General features: G+C 53.9%; 1 protein-coding gene across 1 annotated transcript; it reads right to left on the bottom strand.

Annotated features, from left to right (window-relative positions):
• Positions 1-279: 279 nt before the first annotated feature.
• On the bottom strand, positions 280-10,262 carry MMP14 (matrix metallopeptidase 14). Its single transcript, XM_037835532.1, has 10 exons — positions 9,915-10,262; positions 5,882-6,030; positions 5,458-5,580; positions 4,769-5,076; positions 4,066-4,227; positions 3,586-3,746; positions 3,258-3,396; positions 2,976-3,126; positions 2,401-2,516; positions 280-2,077 (listed from the first exon to the last, which is right to left on the bottom strand). The coding sequence occupies exons 1-10, from the start codon at positions 10,020-10,022 to the stop codon at positions 1,746-1,748; spliced, it is 1,749 nt and encodes a 582-aa protein (XP_037691460.1). The 5' UTR covers positions 10,023-10,262; the 3' UTR covers positions 280-1,745.
• Between the last annotated feature and the right edge of the window lie 4,680 nt (positions 10,263-14,942).

Raw genomic sequence — 14,942 nt, 5'->3', positions numbered from 1 at the left:
TTGTGGAAAGGTTGAACAAGGCCAAAAATGTCCTTAGAGGGCAATGACCCAGCCCCGCCCTGCAGGTTCCTGGGGTCAGATGCCTCTGCCCCCCACCCCCACCCCTTCCCATGCCCCTTGTTAACAAAAAAGGAACAATTTGAATGGAATTCATATATAATAATTATAATAAAAATATACATTAAACAAAACAAAAAAAAAAACAAACGACAGAAATTTAGCCGAACTGCCAGCACCGTTCACCCCGTTTCCCCCGCCCCCACGCCCTCCCCCCCGTGACATCCCTCTCCTCTCACTCCCTCCACAGGGTCTCTTCTTGCTCTCCCGAGTCTCTGGTACCATGACCACCTTAAGTGGCTGAAGGAGACTTCAAATAGGTGGGCTGGGTGGGGGGGAGGGAGGGCAGGACAGCGGTAGGATAGGTTGAGGGAAGTGAGGGGCTAACCAGGCGCCCGCCCCTGTCACTAGGTTGAGGCAGGCTGAGGGCACTGCCAGGCCTCTGGTACTCTCCTTGGCTCCCTAACTAGGTGGCCCCTCTTATCAAGGCTCCCGAGTCGCCAGTCCCTGTCGTGTGTGCCCTCTCTGCTCCTTTCTCTGGGCTTCTCGCCCTTCCCCTCCGTCAGTCTGGTCGGTGAGGAAGGGGACTAATGAGGAGCAAGCACGCCTTTCCCAGAGCTTTGATAAAATGTGCCTTTCCCCTGGGCACCACGGCGTGTCCTGAGGCACCTCTGCCAGCTTGGCCTGCCCGGGCCCCAGCCATCCACTCCCATTGCACCTTCCCATTTACCATTTTGGTCCCATCCTGTGCCCTCTGACTGCTCTGCCCCTGGTCCCAGCCCCAGCTGCCTGCATTGGAGCAACGTTCTTTCTCGGCCTCCGTGGCCTTCAGGCTCAACCCCAGGGCTCAGCACCCAGGTCTCTCCCCCTGGCCCCACCCCATCCCAGTAGCTGTGCTCCTGGGTCTCAGCTCTTCGAACCTTGAAATCCCCATCCAAGGCTAACGTTTGAGAGGAGCAGGGCTGCCAAGGGTTTCTCCAGCCCCACTTTAGTCCTTAATGGCTCAGGCTCCTTCCTTGGAAGCTCTCGAGGGTGGGCGGGGCAGAAGCAGGTCTTTGTGGAGAGGAGCTGGACTGCCCTAGCCAAAAAGACCCTCTTCGGAGTTTTGATCCCATGGTCTCAGGGTGGCCGGGCAGTCCCTATCCCTTCACACTCCCTCAGGGTCTCCCACAAACAAAATTAGATTCCTTTCGGCCAGAAAGAGTGATGGAAGGCTGCCAATTGGGTACATCTGGGGGCTTTTGGGGCTGGGGTGCCCAGAGCCTCCTGAGGTCAGAGTTCAGAGGTTAAAGGGAATGGAAAAGGAGCAGATGACCCCAATTTGACCTTTACCAGCGAGGTCTGAGGGTCCTGCCTTCAAGTGCAGAGCCCCCAAGACATTCAGTTGGGGCTGGACACACACCAAGCTACAGGGTTCCCCGAGGGGCAGGGGATGGGAAGGACCGCCCCTGCTCAGCCCCCGGGGAACCCACCTAGGAAGAAGCAATGCCAGGGGTGAGGGTGGGAGAGGCCAGTCAGGGGACAGAGAGAAGAAGGGGGTCAGGGGAAGGGGACTGATTTAGAGGGAGGCCGGGGGTGGGGATGAAGGGCTTGGGACAGGTAGGAACAGCCCACCCACCACCACCTGCTGCCACTGTCCTTCAGAGGCAAAGTCCTCGTGGTAGGAGTGGGCGAGCCGGCAGTGGGGGTCAGACCTTGTCCAGCAGGGAACGCTGGCAATACAGCAGTTGCTTGGGGGTCCCGTGGCGTCTGAAGAAGAAGATGGCAAGGCCCACTGCCAGCACCAGAAGCAGCAGCAGCACAGGCAGCACCACGGCGGCTGCACTCACTGCCCCGCTGCCCTCCTCATCCACCTCGATGATGATCACCTCCGTCTCCTCTTTGGTCCCCTCATCCGGCCGGCCCCCTGATGGGCAGCCCATCCAGTCCCGCAAGGCTGACTTGGGGTAGCCTGGCTCCACCTTCAGCTTCTGGTTGTTGAACTTCCAGTATTTGTTCCCCTTGTAGAAGTAAGTGAAGACTGCAGGGGGTCCGCAAGAAGGTGGCAAGGAAGGCAAGAATCGGGGGCAGGGTCCAGGAGTGGGCCCGAAGAGAGGGGAAGAACAGAAGGAAACTCTGTTAGTGGGACAACAGCTCAGCTGGTTTCCTCAGGCTGGAAGAGCGGTGGGGACGAAGGGCATGGTGCATGTAAGGCACGCAGCTCAGTGCCTGGCACCTGGTAAGGGCTCCACCATCCTATCAGCAGCATTATTTTCCACACGATACCCTCAGTCTTTCCCCCTGCTCTTTCTTAATCTTCATCCCTCCCTTTCCCTCATGGACGTCTTCCCTTGCCCTTCTCACCTTCATCGCTGCCCATGAATGACCCTCTGGGAGACTCAGGGATTCCTTCCCAGACTTTGATGTTTTTGGGGTACTCGCTGTCCACTGCCCGGAGTTCCTCATTGAAACGGTAGTACCTGGAGACAAAGGGAAGAGGCTGGCTGCTGGGCATATCCTCAGAGGGTAGTGGGACCCAGGATTGAAGTTGCCAGTGGGCAAACAGTGACTGTGGACAGGGTAGGGGGCACGGGTTTTGAGTAATGAGGGCCTGGAGCTGAAAGACACGGAAGGTGGAGGCGGGGAGGAGGGCCCAGGCTCTAAGGAGCCACCAGAAGCCCTTAATGACAGTGCCTGGCTGCTGGGGTGGAGGCACAGGGCTGGGGACAGGAGGCATCAAATGACCAGGTCTGAAATGGTGACCTGGTCTCAGCCCACTCACTCAGCACCCAATGTTGCTGCTAGGCAACAGCAGAGACTCTGCCAGCTCCTGCTCCAGGGAAACCCCTCAGGGGTGAAGTGGGGCTTCCTCCAGAATTGAGGGAATTGGTGGGAGTTTCTGAGGAGAGAAGCCTGGGGCTAAGGGGTTGAAGACTTACTTGTTTCCCCGGAAGAAGTAGGTCTTTCCATTGGGCATCCAGAAGAGAGCGGCGTCGATCTTGTCAGTAGGCAGTCCTCGGCCCAGCTCCTTAATGTGCTTGGGGTAGCCAGATTCCAGGGAAGCCTCGTCAAACACCCAGTACTTGTCCCCTGGGGAGGACAGAGAAGGGCAAGATCTGGGGTCAACTTGGGCTCTAGGATCTTTGGAGGAATCAACTAGAATCAGCTTCCCCAGGGAAACCCTCCCCACCTCTACAGACTGGGGCGGAATTCTTGGTTACCTTTGAAGAAGATGAACTTGCCATCCTTCCTCTCATAGGCAGTGTTGATGGACGCAGGCAGTCCCCGCCAAAACTGGCCAATGGGCATTGGGTATCCATCCATTACCTGGTTATTCCTCACCCGCCAAAACCAGCGTTCCTAGGAGCCAGCCAAGGTGGGAGGATACATTAGATCCCACATCCTAGTCCTCTGGCTCTGTCCCTAAAGTTCCCCCACTGCCCTTGTGCCTTGATTTTAGTTTTAGACCTCCTGTTACTCTAGTCACCCAGCCTGCCTGCCATAGAACCCTTTCGTCCCCCAAACTGGCCCACTTCTTCCTCCTCTTACCTTGAAGACAAACATCTCCCCTCGGAGCACGGCCACGGTGTCAAAGTTCCCGTCACAGATGTTGGGCCCGTAGGTGGGGTTTTTGGGTTTATCGGGGACAGAGGGCCGGGAGGTAGTCCTGGGTTGAGGAGGCATCTTGGTAGGGGACCCTGACTTACTCCCTGGGATGGAGAACACGAGGACCACTTCAGACTTGGTGGTGGAGGAGGGAAGGATAGACAGATGGACAGACAACAACCCTGGAAAGGTCTGGACGGGTTTCTGGGGGAGGCTGAGTCAATCAGCTGGGAGGGGACAGGAAAGGTGGGGTCAAAAGTGGGAGCTGAAGGAGGCAGGCTGGGGCAAGGAGGTTGGGGGAGTTTGGGAAGGCCTGGGTGAGAGTGTAGGGTGTGATGGAGGGGAAGAAATGGATAGATCAGAGAGACCAGGTGGGTAGAAGCAGCAGAGAGAAAGGAGCAGGTGTGGGGGTAGATTACTCGCCATAAAGCTGTTGGATGCCCCGGCGATCATCATCGGGCAGCACAAAGTTCTCTGTGTCCATCCACTGGTAAAAGGGCGCCATTATGGCCGAGGGGTCACTGGAATGCTCGAGGCCCAGGGCATGGCCCAGCTCGTGCACCGCCACCAAGAAAATATCGTTCCCTAGAGGAGATAGGGATGCTTCTGATGGCCTGGGCTGGGTCTTAGACTCCCTTCCCTCCTTTCCCACCAGAGGATTCAGTTTTACACCCAAGTATGCTTGCCATATTTTTTACCCAAAGTAATCAAATCATGAGATTTAGCCTCATATTTGTCAGATGAGGCAGAAAGCCAGAAAGCAACTTCCTCTGGGTGGAAGTGAGATAGTGCTCTAGGGCAGAATCCCAGGGAGACCTCTATTACAGGAAGTTGAGGCCCTCTTTGGGCCTCAGTTTCTCCCTGGAGCTAGATGTGACATTGGCCTGAAAAGTGCATAAAAATGCTTTGAAGTCTTCATTTGGGAAAGCAGTTAGCAGGCAAGAGAGAAGATCGGCTTTGATTAGCTCAAGCCAGGATTCCTGCTTTCTTTGCAAGTCAGACCTTTGCAGTCCCTTCTACTCCTGAGATTTTGGGGTTTGAGGATTTGGGAGGAGGGGGTAGACCCCCACCTACAAACGACCACTGACTTTCCCTGGAGTAAGAGTTCCAGGGCTACCTCGCTTACCATTGAGGTCCTCATTCCGGACAGTCCAGGGCTCAGCAGAGTCAAAGTGGGTATCCCCTCCAATGTTGGGGCCCGGGAAGTAGGCATGGGCCAGGAAGCCACCCTCGCCATCGAAGGGCGTGCTGTCACCATGGAAGCCCTCGGCAAAGAAGATCATGATGTCGGCCTGGTTCTCATGACCCTCACGGATGTAGGCATAAGGCACCTCGCGGAAGCGCAGCGGTGTGGCACTCTCCCACACACGGAATGCCTTGCGAATGGCCTCGAACGTGGCATACTCGCCCACCTTGGGGGTGTAATTCTGGATGCTGAGGTGCAGCCACGTGGGGAGAGGATGGGCATCGGTTAGGATAACCAGGGCAAAATTCTCCTTCCCTGCACTCTCCCAGCTCTGACCGAACTGCCCAGCCACCTCTGCCTGACCTGCCCTTCCTGCTGCCTCTTGATTCCCTTACCCCAAGAACTGAGGGCTTGGGGGTCCCTCAGGTTTTGGCTCTCTGGCACTGGGGTGCACCTGCTGCTGAGAGCAACTCTCTCCAGGATTACAGCCATTTTCTTCCCCATTCCCAAGGGTGCTTCCCAGGAATGCAGAGGAGAGAGGGGGTGGAGGGTCCCTGTGCCTCTGTATAGGCATGGCTAATGGGGAGAGGTAACTAGAATGAGAAAGGCTGCTTGCCTGTTGGACTCACCAGAAAGTGATCTCATTATGCTGCCATTTGAGGCCCTGGATGGCATAACGCTTCCTTCGAACATTGGCCTTGATTTCAGCCCCAAACTTGTCTGGAACACCACAGCGGGGGCGCCTCATGGCCCTGGAGTGGGTTGGAGTGTGAGGACTGGGGTCAGTACAGTTTATGAAAGAGAAGGGTCTCCAGGGGAGAGGGGGATGCCTGGGACTAGAGTCAGTGTAGAGTAAGGCTCGCTGTGTGTGTGTGGGTAGGGTCACTGTGGGAAAAGGCCTAGGTTACAAGGCCAGGGTGGATATGAGGGTCAGGATCAGGATGTGGGGATGGGGGGGGTGAAGAGGCAGGCGCCAGGCATTTAGGTAGCAATATCTCTGGTATGTCAGTGGGTACTGGGACAGAAGAGGTCCTGCCAGAGTCTAACACTTACTTCATGGTGTCTGCATCGGCCTTGCCTGTCACTTGTAAACCGTAGAACCTCTGCATGGCAGCAATGGCAGCTGAGAGTGACTGGGGTGAGCGCTGGGTGTGGGTACGCAGGTCCCCAGGGGGCAGGTAACCATACTGCTGCAGCCAGGCCTGTAGGGAAAGGAAAGCCCAGCCTGCCTTAGAGCGTTCCCCGCTTGGGCCATGGGAGCCTGTCTTGCCCATAGTACCTGGCATGCACCCTCTGCTTGGCGAGGAAAGAGCCATGGGCTCCCGGCCTGGCTCTGGCAGGGGACTAGGGGAACTCCCATGCTGGACCTAAGCTTTGGTCCCAGGCCAGGCATGGCTTGTCCCCTTGGAGCTGTGAGCTCAACAGGGGTGAGGAACCATAAGATCTGGACTTTGGCTCTAGCTCTCATGAGGAGGGGGGGTCTTCATGGTTTAATAGAGTTTAGGATGTCTTCTCAGAGCTGTGATTTCTCCCAGCACTTTTCTCCTCTGTATCAGTGTTCTTGAAAATACAGCAGCATGTCCCACCTGGGAAAAGGGTGTACCCATGATGGGTGGTGGGTGGGTGCAGGCTGAAGGGGCTCTGCTTTTGGGCCTGACATAAGGCCCTCCTGGGGCAGGACTGCCCATGCTCCAGGACCGTCAGGCTGAAATCTGTACAGAAAGGAGAGCAGCAAAAGAGCTGGGGCTGAGGCTAGGCCTTTGGAGGTGGTAAGATGGGTGATTTGGCCCAAGAGCCAGGATCCTGCCACTGTCCCCATCCAAGCAGCATCTGACCTAGAGCTGTTTAAAACAAGCCTTTAAAACTAAAGGCTTGTTTAAGGGTCTCAGTAGCCCAGAGAGGGAGTAGGAGATGGTGGAGGCTTGGTGACTATATTTTATTTCCTGTATATTGTGAATTGTTCATAATATAAAGGCTGGCATATTGCCTGAAATTAAAGTTAGGCTTTTGGTGTTTGTTTGAAAGGTACACACACTGCAAAGCCCTGTGGAGGAAAGTCAGCCTTTATTGTGAGAACAACTGACCATTTTCATAAGGCCTAGGAAGTAAAATGAGCCAAGTTATATGTGGAATATAAGGATATTTAAATTTTCCTACAGGGAGACACTACCCAGACTGCTCTGACCCCTGGTCCAGCTTTGTCTTCTTAAGTTGGGACTGCAGGGCGCTTAGGGTGGGAGCTTGGAGGGCCGAGAGGTACAGGCTGCTGTTGTGTGCTGCACCCCCCACTCTCCCCACTGCACGTCCCAAGGATAGGATCTCTGTGTGGCCCTTCACCTCCAGGCCCAGGCCCTGGGGGGCAGAGCAGGGCCTTTGCATTGGAGTTGGGGGTGATTCAGGAGCAGCTGACTAGGGACCTAAGCCCGCAGTGGCAGGAATTGCAACACGGTTCTGGGAAGTGATCCCCCAAGGCTGATGGGAGTTAGGGCCCTGAGATGTAAACAACCCAGCCTTTCCCCAGCCAACAGGCCTGGCCAGAACCACCCTAGCACCACCCAGCTCTGAGAGCCCCTCCTCAGGGGGTGAAGTTTAACCTCTGCTGTATCAGAGGGGAGCCAAGCAGGGTGCTCCAGTCTCTGTGGGAGCTGTGGGCTTGTCCTGACCTGTGCTGGCTGATGCGACAGCCAGTGCCCGACAGCCAGTGCCCGCAGGAGACCTGCTGTGGCCTGTGCCCAAGTATGCAGGAAACTCCCTTTGCCCCTAGCCTCACCTGTAGGGTAGACACACCCCAGGCTTATGACCCCTGGTGGGGAACAGCTGCTTCAGGCTTTGGGGAAGGATGGGAGTGGCCTGCTGCTGGAGCTGGAAGGCCGGGCCCCCTCAACCCTCAGAGAGCAAAGCTGAGGGGAATCTGCTAGGGCAGGACAACAGAAAGGAGGACAGCAGAGAGGTAGGGAGAATCCACACCCAGAGGCTCTCCCTGATGAGTCTTTCAAGACAGTAGGCAGGTCTAAATATTCACACCACAACTTTTACCCCCCACTCTACAGAGCAAGATGAAGCTTAGTCAAAAAAGGTACCTCCCTTGAGTCAAGAGAGTCACAAGGCCTGGAAGGGAAGTGCATCCATCCCTCTCCTCCTCCCAGGGCCAGACTTTCTTCCCTTCATCTCACAGGGGCAGCCTCTGAGCAAAGCGGGAACCACAGAGAAGACTATGTGGTCGGAACCGCAGAAGAGAGGACTCTTGTGTCTGCGGCTGGATGGGGGAAGGGGGCCGAGCGTCAGACAGGCCAAGGGGAGGCGAGGGCAGTCCTGGACTGGTGCAGGGCTGTGGGGGGCCTGGTGGGAGGGACCTGGCTGCCTGAGGCCTGGGGCCGTCCAGCTCTCTCTCCAGATTGGCCTGGAGAGGGAGCAACTATTTTGAATCAAAGAACTCAGTCTGCTGCTGGCTGTTTTGAGGAATGAGGGGTGCAAGGTATTCTCCTAGGGGAAAGTCAGGGGAACTCCTCCACCTCTGGCCCAGGGGTTCTGGCAGCGCTAGGGGTGGGGATCTCTGGCTCTTCAGCACACCCTGGATCCTAGCCTCTGGGCTTGCTCCTCCCTTCCTCTGCTTCCCACCCCTCTGTGGCCCAAAAGCAAATGGTGGTTCTGGCACTGGGACTGCCCATGACCCACTTAAAACAGAGCCAGGGCTGCTGCCCCTCCCCTAGGGGGCTTGGCAGGCAGGGGAGGAAAGGCAGGCAGGACCAGTGAAGTTGGCAGCGGGCAGCTCCTCAGACGTCCAGACTCCTTTTGTTAGGGGCTCTCCCTTTTAGGCCTCAGATGAGGACTCCAGGCCTAAGAAGAAGTTGCAACCACCGACACCCCAGTCAGGCTGAGCCCCCAGCCCTAGGGCAGATTTTCACTCTCCCAGCTCAGGTTCTCCACCCCCACTCCTTTGGGTCACACTTTTTCTTTCTGGTCAGATCCTTTCAGGGACTGGAAAGAGCTGTTCTTTCTACAGAGGTTTCCTCAGGGGGTGGGACCAGGGCAGAGGAAGCCAAATCCAGATCCCCTCCCCCTTCTCCGGCCCTTCCGGGCCCCTCCCAACCGCACCCAGGTCTTCAGCGGACTTGAGTGGGTTGGGATGGCCCAAAATAAGAAGCTGATTAAATCCGTCTCCTACCTTCACCCCAAAATAAAAGAGAGAGAGAGGGAAAACTTCCCTAGACAACTCCCACGCGGCTTCCTCCCCGACCCGGTGGGCCAGCACCGGGCAGTGGTGGGGGACGCTCAGGTTCGTCGAGGGATGTGCAGGAGCCTTGGGCCAGGCCTTCTCCCCACTCCCCGGGCATCGCCCCCAGCCTCTCCGCAATTAACACAGAAAAACAATTAACAACAAAAAAAGGGCTCGAAGGCGCCGACGGGGGCGGAGGAACAGACAGGCCGAGGGTCCAGCTAACAAGGAGAGCTTTGTGTGTACGGAAACGCGGCCAGAGCACCAGCCCCGCGACCCTCGCCGCCAGGGCTCCCGGCCCCCGAGCCCGGGCTCAGCGGGGTCCTCGAGGAGGCGGGGGTGAAGCGGCCGAGGCGTCGGGGGCCAGGAGCCTCTCCGCGCGCTCGGTTCAGACCGCCCTGGCCGGCGGGGGGCGCGCTGGCCCCGGCTCCCGGCGCGCCGGGGCGGGAGAGCGCTGGGTAGCTGGAAAGTTGAAGAAACAACAAACTCGCACATGACAAGAAACATGGACAGCGCGGGGTTTGAGCAGAGTCCAAGTATTTATCAGGCTCCCAACCGGTTCCAGAGCTGAGCTCAGAGCCCAGGGGAATTGGGGAGGAGAGGGGGAGGCTGCCCCAGCTGTAAATTTCTTCCAAGGCAAGGATGGAATGGGAAAGAAAGTCTGGGGGTGGGGGATGGAGTCGGACAAAAGTTGGACCGATTTAGAAGTTAGGAGATGAGGAGAGGAAGGAAAGGGAGGGGGGTCCTGCAGGCCGGAGCAGCTGAGACCCCGAGAGCCCTCCTCTCCGAATGGAGGCTGCCCCCTGGAGACCCCCGGACTCGTCCCCTCTTTGGGCGCGACTCCGGGAAGGACCGGAGGAGCTCACTTACTTCGGGGCTGAAGCTGCTGCTTTGGGCTGAGCCGAGGGAGGCGAGCGCGGTACCCAGCGTGAGCAGGGGAAGCAGCAGATTGCGGGCGGGTCGTGGGGCGGGAGACATGGTCCGCGACGGTCGGGACAGCCGACTCCGCGGCGGGGCCCAAGCCCTGGGGTCGCGCAGCCACTCCCTCGGGGGCCTTTGTTTTCAGTAGTCCTTGAAGTTGGGTTCCTAAAGCGCTGCCGGCTTGGAGATGAGGGGTTTGTTTTTGAAAGTGCCTCTCCTCTTTTCCGTTTTTTGATCTTTCTTCTGCTTAGTCGGCAATGGGTCGGGAATCTCTCTCACTCTCTTCTGGTCCCTCCCTTCTCCCGCAGCCTCTCCCCCGCCCCCGCCCCAATGCGCCCTCCTTTCCTGGTGGGGACGTGGTTGTTCAGCCTGAATCCAATTACAGCCAAGAGCTGGAAGAGGGAAAAGGAAAAAAAAAAAAAAAAAGAAAAAAAAAGAAACAACCTAAGTTGTCTTTCTGTGGTGCCGGCTGCTATCTGCAGGGGTTGAGGCCAGGGCTGGGAGCAAGGGGCTGTGGCGGGAGTGGGGACCCAGGGGACGGGATGTGGGAGGCTTTCTCCTCCTAAGCATATTTTGGGTGGCTTGATTCCTCTGGTATTCAGCGTTTGTCTCACCTCAGAGTGGGAAGTATGGGGAGGCTTGGCAGCTGAGGCTAACAAGGAGCTCAGGGTCTGGAATGGGAGGTAGTGGTGGGTGTCTCATCCATGCCAATGAGAGCTGGGTTAGGATGAGGGGCCAGTTTAGTAACAGTTGAGGGGCTGCTCTGTTGCCTGCTGGTACCTGTGACCTGCCCAAGTTGAAACTTTTGTCCCTTATTCTTGACAACTACCTCCCTCTGAAACAATAAAACCCAGCTATCCAATAACAAACCCGGTAATGACAATGGATGTGGGAGCTGGTCATTATTGAAAGAAAAATTGCACTGCCATTGTTGTTGTTTGCAACGTCTGCTCCTTAAACAATGTCCTTAGAACTGGCTGGGGAGGAAAAGAGTGAAAGCCCATAGAATATGGGGAAAAGCAAATCAAATTTGGTGAAATTGTTGGAAGAAAAGTATTGGGAGTTAGGATGGAGGTTTAGTCAGATCTCTACACTGGAAAAGGAAGCAATTCTTTAGAGTAAAAGCTCCCCCTTCAGGGACTGATTAGACTCGGAAACTAAAAGGTAGAGGTATGTAGGGAAGGGGGAGAGCTGGCTAAAGCTGACAGTGGGAAAGGGAGACAGATACGAGGTTGAGAACTAGATCTGGAAAAGCAGGACAATGGAAGCAGGAAAAGTGTGGGAGACAGAAAACTCGACCATCAGCGAAATCTAAGATCCGAGAATTGCACTTGGTCAGCGAGAGAGGAAGGAGGGAGTAGGGGGAGGAAGGGAGGGAAAGAAAGCAAGGGAAGGAATAAAAGAGGCTGGACAGAAATTAGGTCAGGTAGGAAGCTCCAGAAATATTAGGTGTTCTAGTTTGCTACTGCTACCTGAATGCAAAACACCAGAACTGGATTGGCTTTTATAAAGGGGGTTTATTTGGTTACAAATTTACAGTCCTACAGCCATAAAAGTGTCCAAACTAAAGCACCAACAAGAGAATGGCCAATGGTGTCCGGAACACCTGTCAGCTAGGAAATCATGTGGCTGGCGTCTGCTGGTCCTTTGCTCCTGGGTTGTATTTCAAAATGGCTTTCTCCAAAATGTCTCTGGGCTCCTGTTCTTCGCTCCTCTCTATCAGCTCCTGTGCATCTTTGCTTGTTCTCCCAGGGTGTTTCTCTCTAAGCATCTGGTGGTCCTCTCTTGGCTTCTCTGGGGGCAAACTCTGGGCTTCAACTCTTAGCTTAGCATCTCCAAATGTCCTTCTATCTGCATCTCCAAGTGTCTCCAAGCATCAGCAACTGTGTAGGCTCTCAGCTTCTCTTAAGTAGTCCAGTGAACTAATCGAGACCCACCCTGAATGGGCGGGGTCTACACCTCCATGGAAATAACCCAATCAAAAGTCTCACCCTAATCAAAAAGATTAATAAGTCTGTCTCCCCAAGATTGCATTCAAGAACATGGCTTTTCTGGGGGACATAATATATTCAAATCAGCACATTCCACCCCCTGGGCCCCCAAAAGACATGTTCTTTCCAAATGCAAAAAATACATTCATTCCATCACAATATAGATAAGTACAAAGTCCTAACATTCTCCTCTGGCTGTGAAACTCAGAACAAGTTATCCGCTTCCAATATACAAAGGAGGGACAGTCATAGGATAAACATTCCCATTGCCATAGGGAGAAACTGAAAGGAAAACGGGTATCATGGGACTGAAACAGTTCTGAAAACCCTCAGGGCAGACTTCAGTAGATTTCAAAGTCTGAGAGTCATTTACCGAATGACGTTTTATCCTTGGGGTTTGAGAAAACAGGAGTCCAACCGTTTCCAAGGGCCTTCGTGGCAGCCCTTTTCTCTCCAAATGCTGGGGTGAGTGCTCCAACATATTCATGCACTGGGGAGACCACCTTCTTTGTGGCCCCACCCTCCTCAAGCAGCAGGGTGCCACCAGGACTCTGCATCATGGGGGCAAAGGCTCTCCCCTCTCCGAACAGTGGGGTGGTGGCCACGCTCTCCCCAATCTCTGGGGAATGTACTCCACCCTCTCTGAGTCCTTTGGCAGGAGCACTCTTCCTGAGCATCAAGGTGGGCCTGCCCTCTGCCTCCAGTGCAAACTCACCCTTTCCACGTGCATGGGTTGCCCTGCTCTCCTTGCCCCAGATTTCTTGGCTTCAGACCTTGGCTTCCATTGTTCTGCCTTTGAAGTCATCCTACTCTCAATTTGTCCTTTCTCCATCTCAAGTTGAGACTGGCAGTGGTTCCATCTATACAGATCTCGCAAAAAATCTGTTGCCTTGGCAAGCAGGTTATAGGGGTTAAAACCATCAGACAATAGGACTTTCCACAGATCCTTTCTGGATAACTCCATATCCAATCCTGGCTTGTACTGAAATGGCTGGCTGTTCCAGGTTTTGTTAAATCCTCATGTGGGGCGGTAGCCTTTGGGGTTTCACTTTCTGGAAGCTCAGAGTTTTCCAGACCATCAATTTCTGGTTTCTCTGCAGCCAAGAGTTCACTTCTCAGCTTATCTCTTTCCTCTCACACTTGACTGTAAGCTGCAAGGAGAAGCCAGGCTGCATTTTCCACACTCAGTTTGGAGATGTCTTCCGCTAAGATTCCCAGTTTGTCACTTTCAAATTCTGCCTTCCATCAGACACCAGGACTCAATTTTACCAAATTCTCTGCCACTTTAAAACACAGATTGCCTTTCTTCCCTTTGCAATGACACATTCATCATTTCTGTTTAAGGCTTCACCAGAAGTATCTTTCGAGTCCTTATTTCTACTAACGGTCTCTTCAAAGCAATCTAGGCCTTTTCTATAAAGCTCCTCAAATTCTTCCACAATTTTCCCCATATCCACTTAAAAAGCCATTCCAACATGTTTGGTATTTGCAAACTCAGCAGCATCACACTTCTCTGGTACCAAAATCTGTTCCAGTTTACTAGAGCTGCTGTTATGCAAAATACCAAAAATGGATTGCCTTTTATAAAGGGGATTTATTAGATTATAAGTTTACAGCTCTAAGGCTATAGAAGTGTCAAAACTAAAGCATCAGCAAGAGAATACCTTCACTGAAGAATGGTCAATGGCATCTGGAACACCTCCATCAGCTGGGAAGGAATGTGGCTGGCGTCTGCTGCTCCTCTGCTCCTGGGCTGTGTTTCAAAACGGCTTTCTCCAAAATGTCTCTGGGCACTGTCTTTGCTCCTCTCTCTCAGCTCTTGTGCATTCTTGCTTATTCTCCCAGGGTGTTTCTCTCTAGTATCTGGGGGATCTCTGGGACAAACTCTGGGCTTCAACTCTTAGCATCTCCAAATGTCCTTCTATCTGCATCTTCAAGTGTCTCCAAGCATCAGCATCTGTGTTGGCTCTCAGCTTCTCTAAGGAGTACAGTGAACTAATGGAGACCCATCCTGAATGGGCAGAGTCTACACCTCCATGAAAACAACCCAATCAAACGTTTCACCCCAATCAAAAAGATTAATAAGTCTGTCCCCCCAAGACTGCATTAAAGAACATGGCTTTTCTGGGGGACATAATATATCCAAACTGGCGTACTAGGGATCCAGGAATGACTACCTATTTGTGGCAAAGTAATGGAATAAAAATCCAGTTCTCTGAACTGGAATGGGAGCAAAGGCCCTTTCTCTGCAGAATCCATGGGAAGAGCCATGATTAATAAAATGGTAGGCCCTCCAGATCCCCGGGCAGCTTCCAGGGTTGGAGGGTTGGGGGTGGTGGTGGTGTATATAGTGGATATTAGATCCCAATCCCATGGTGAGTATTTGGGGGCTGAGCATCTCCCTGCATAATCTGGAACTCCCCTCTCCAACCAACCTCTGGAGTTCAGTCAGAACCATGGAGAGGTAGGACCCAACTTTAGAGTACAACATGTAACCCCCAAGTCTAGGGTTTTCCACGTCATCCTTCCCAGTGGGAGTATCCTCCTGGGCCCATATATCTGAATCCTGTTTCTTGCCAAGAAAGAGACCTCAAGTGGAAAGCCTTTTTTATTAAAGCATTTATTAAATGCTTAATTGCACGTGGCTTGAGCTATGTGTGGGCTGTTAAGGGCTTTTGAGTGCCTGGCTAAAACCAGGAAAACTGCTGCCCCTTTTCATGTTTGCAGATCAGTCAATGCTCATAGTTGGGCCAGTCCTAGAGCATGAAAAAGAAGGAGGTAAAAATCCCAGAGCAAGATTCAGCTGAACTGGAATGGAGCCAGGGTTGATGGCAATAAGCCAATACTTGCAGGTAGGGATCTTATAGTTTATTCTTCCTTGTGGCCGAGTTCTTGCTCTGAAGACAGAAGGGGAACATAAAGATTACCTTCTGGTTGGGATGAGGCAGCTAGGTGACAGAAAAGAAAGTCAGAGAGAGGCTGGGGA

Source organism: Choloepus didactylus, chromosome 4 (assembly GCF_015220235.1).
Source record: "Choloepus didactylus isolate mChoDid1 chromosome 4, mChoDid1.pri, whole genome shotgun sequence".
Classification (NCBI taxonomy): Eukaryota; Metazoa; Chordata; class Mammalia; order Pilosa; family Megalonychidae; genus Choloepus; species Choloepus didactylus.
Note: the sequence above shows the minus strand (reverse complement) of the source record. Positions and strands in the feature narration are given on the sequence as shown.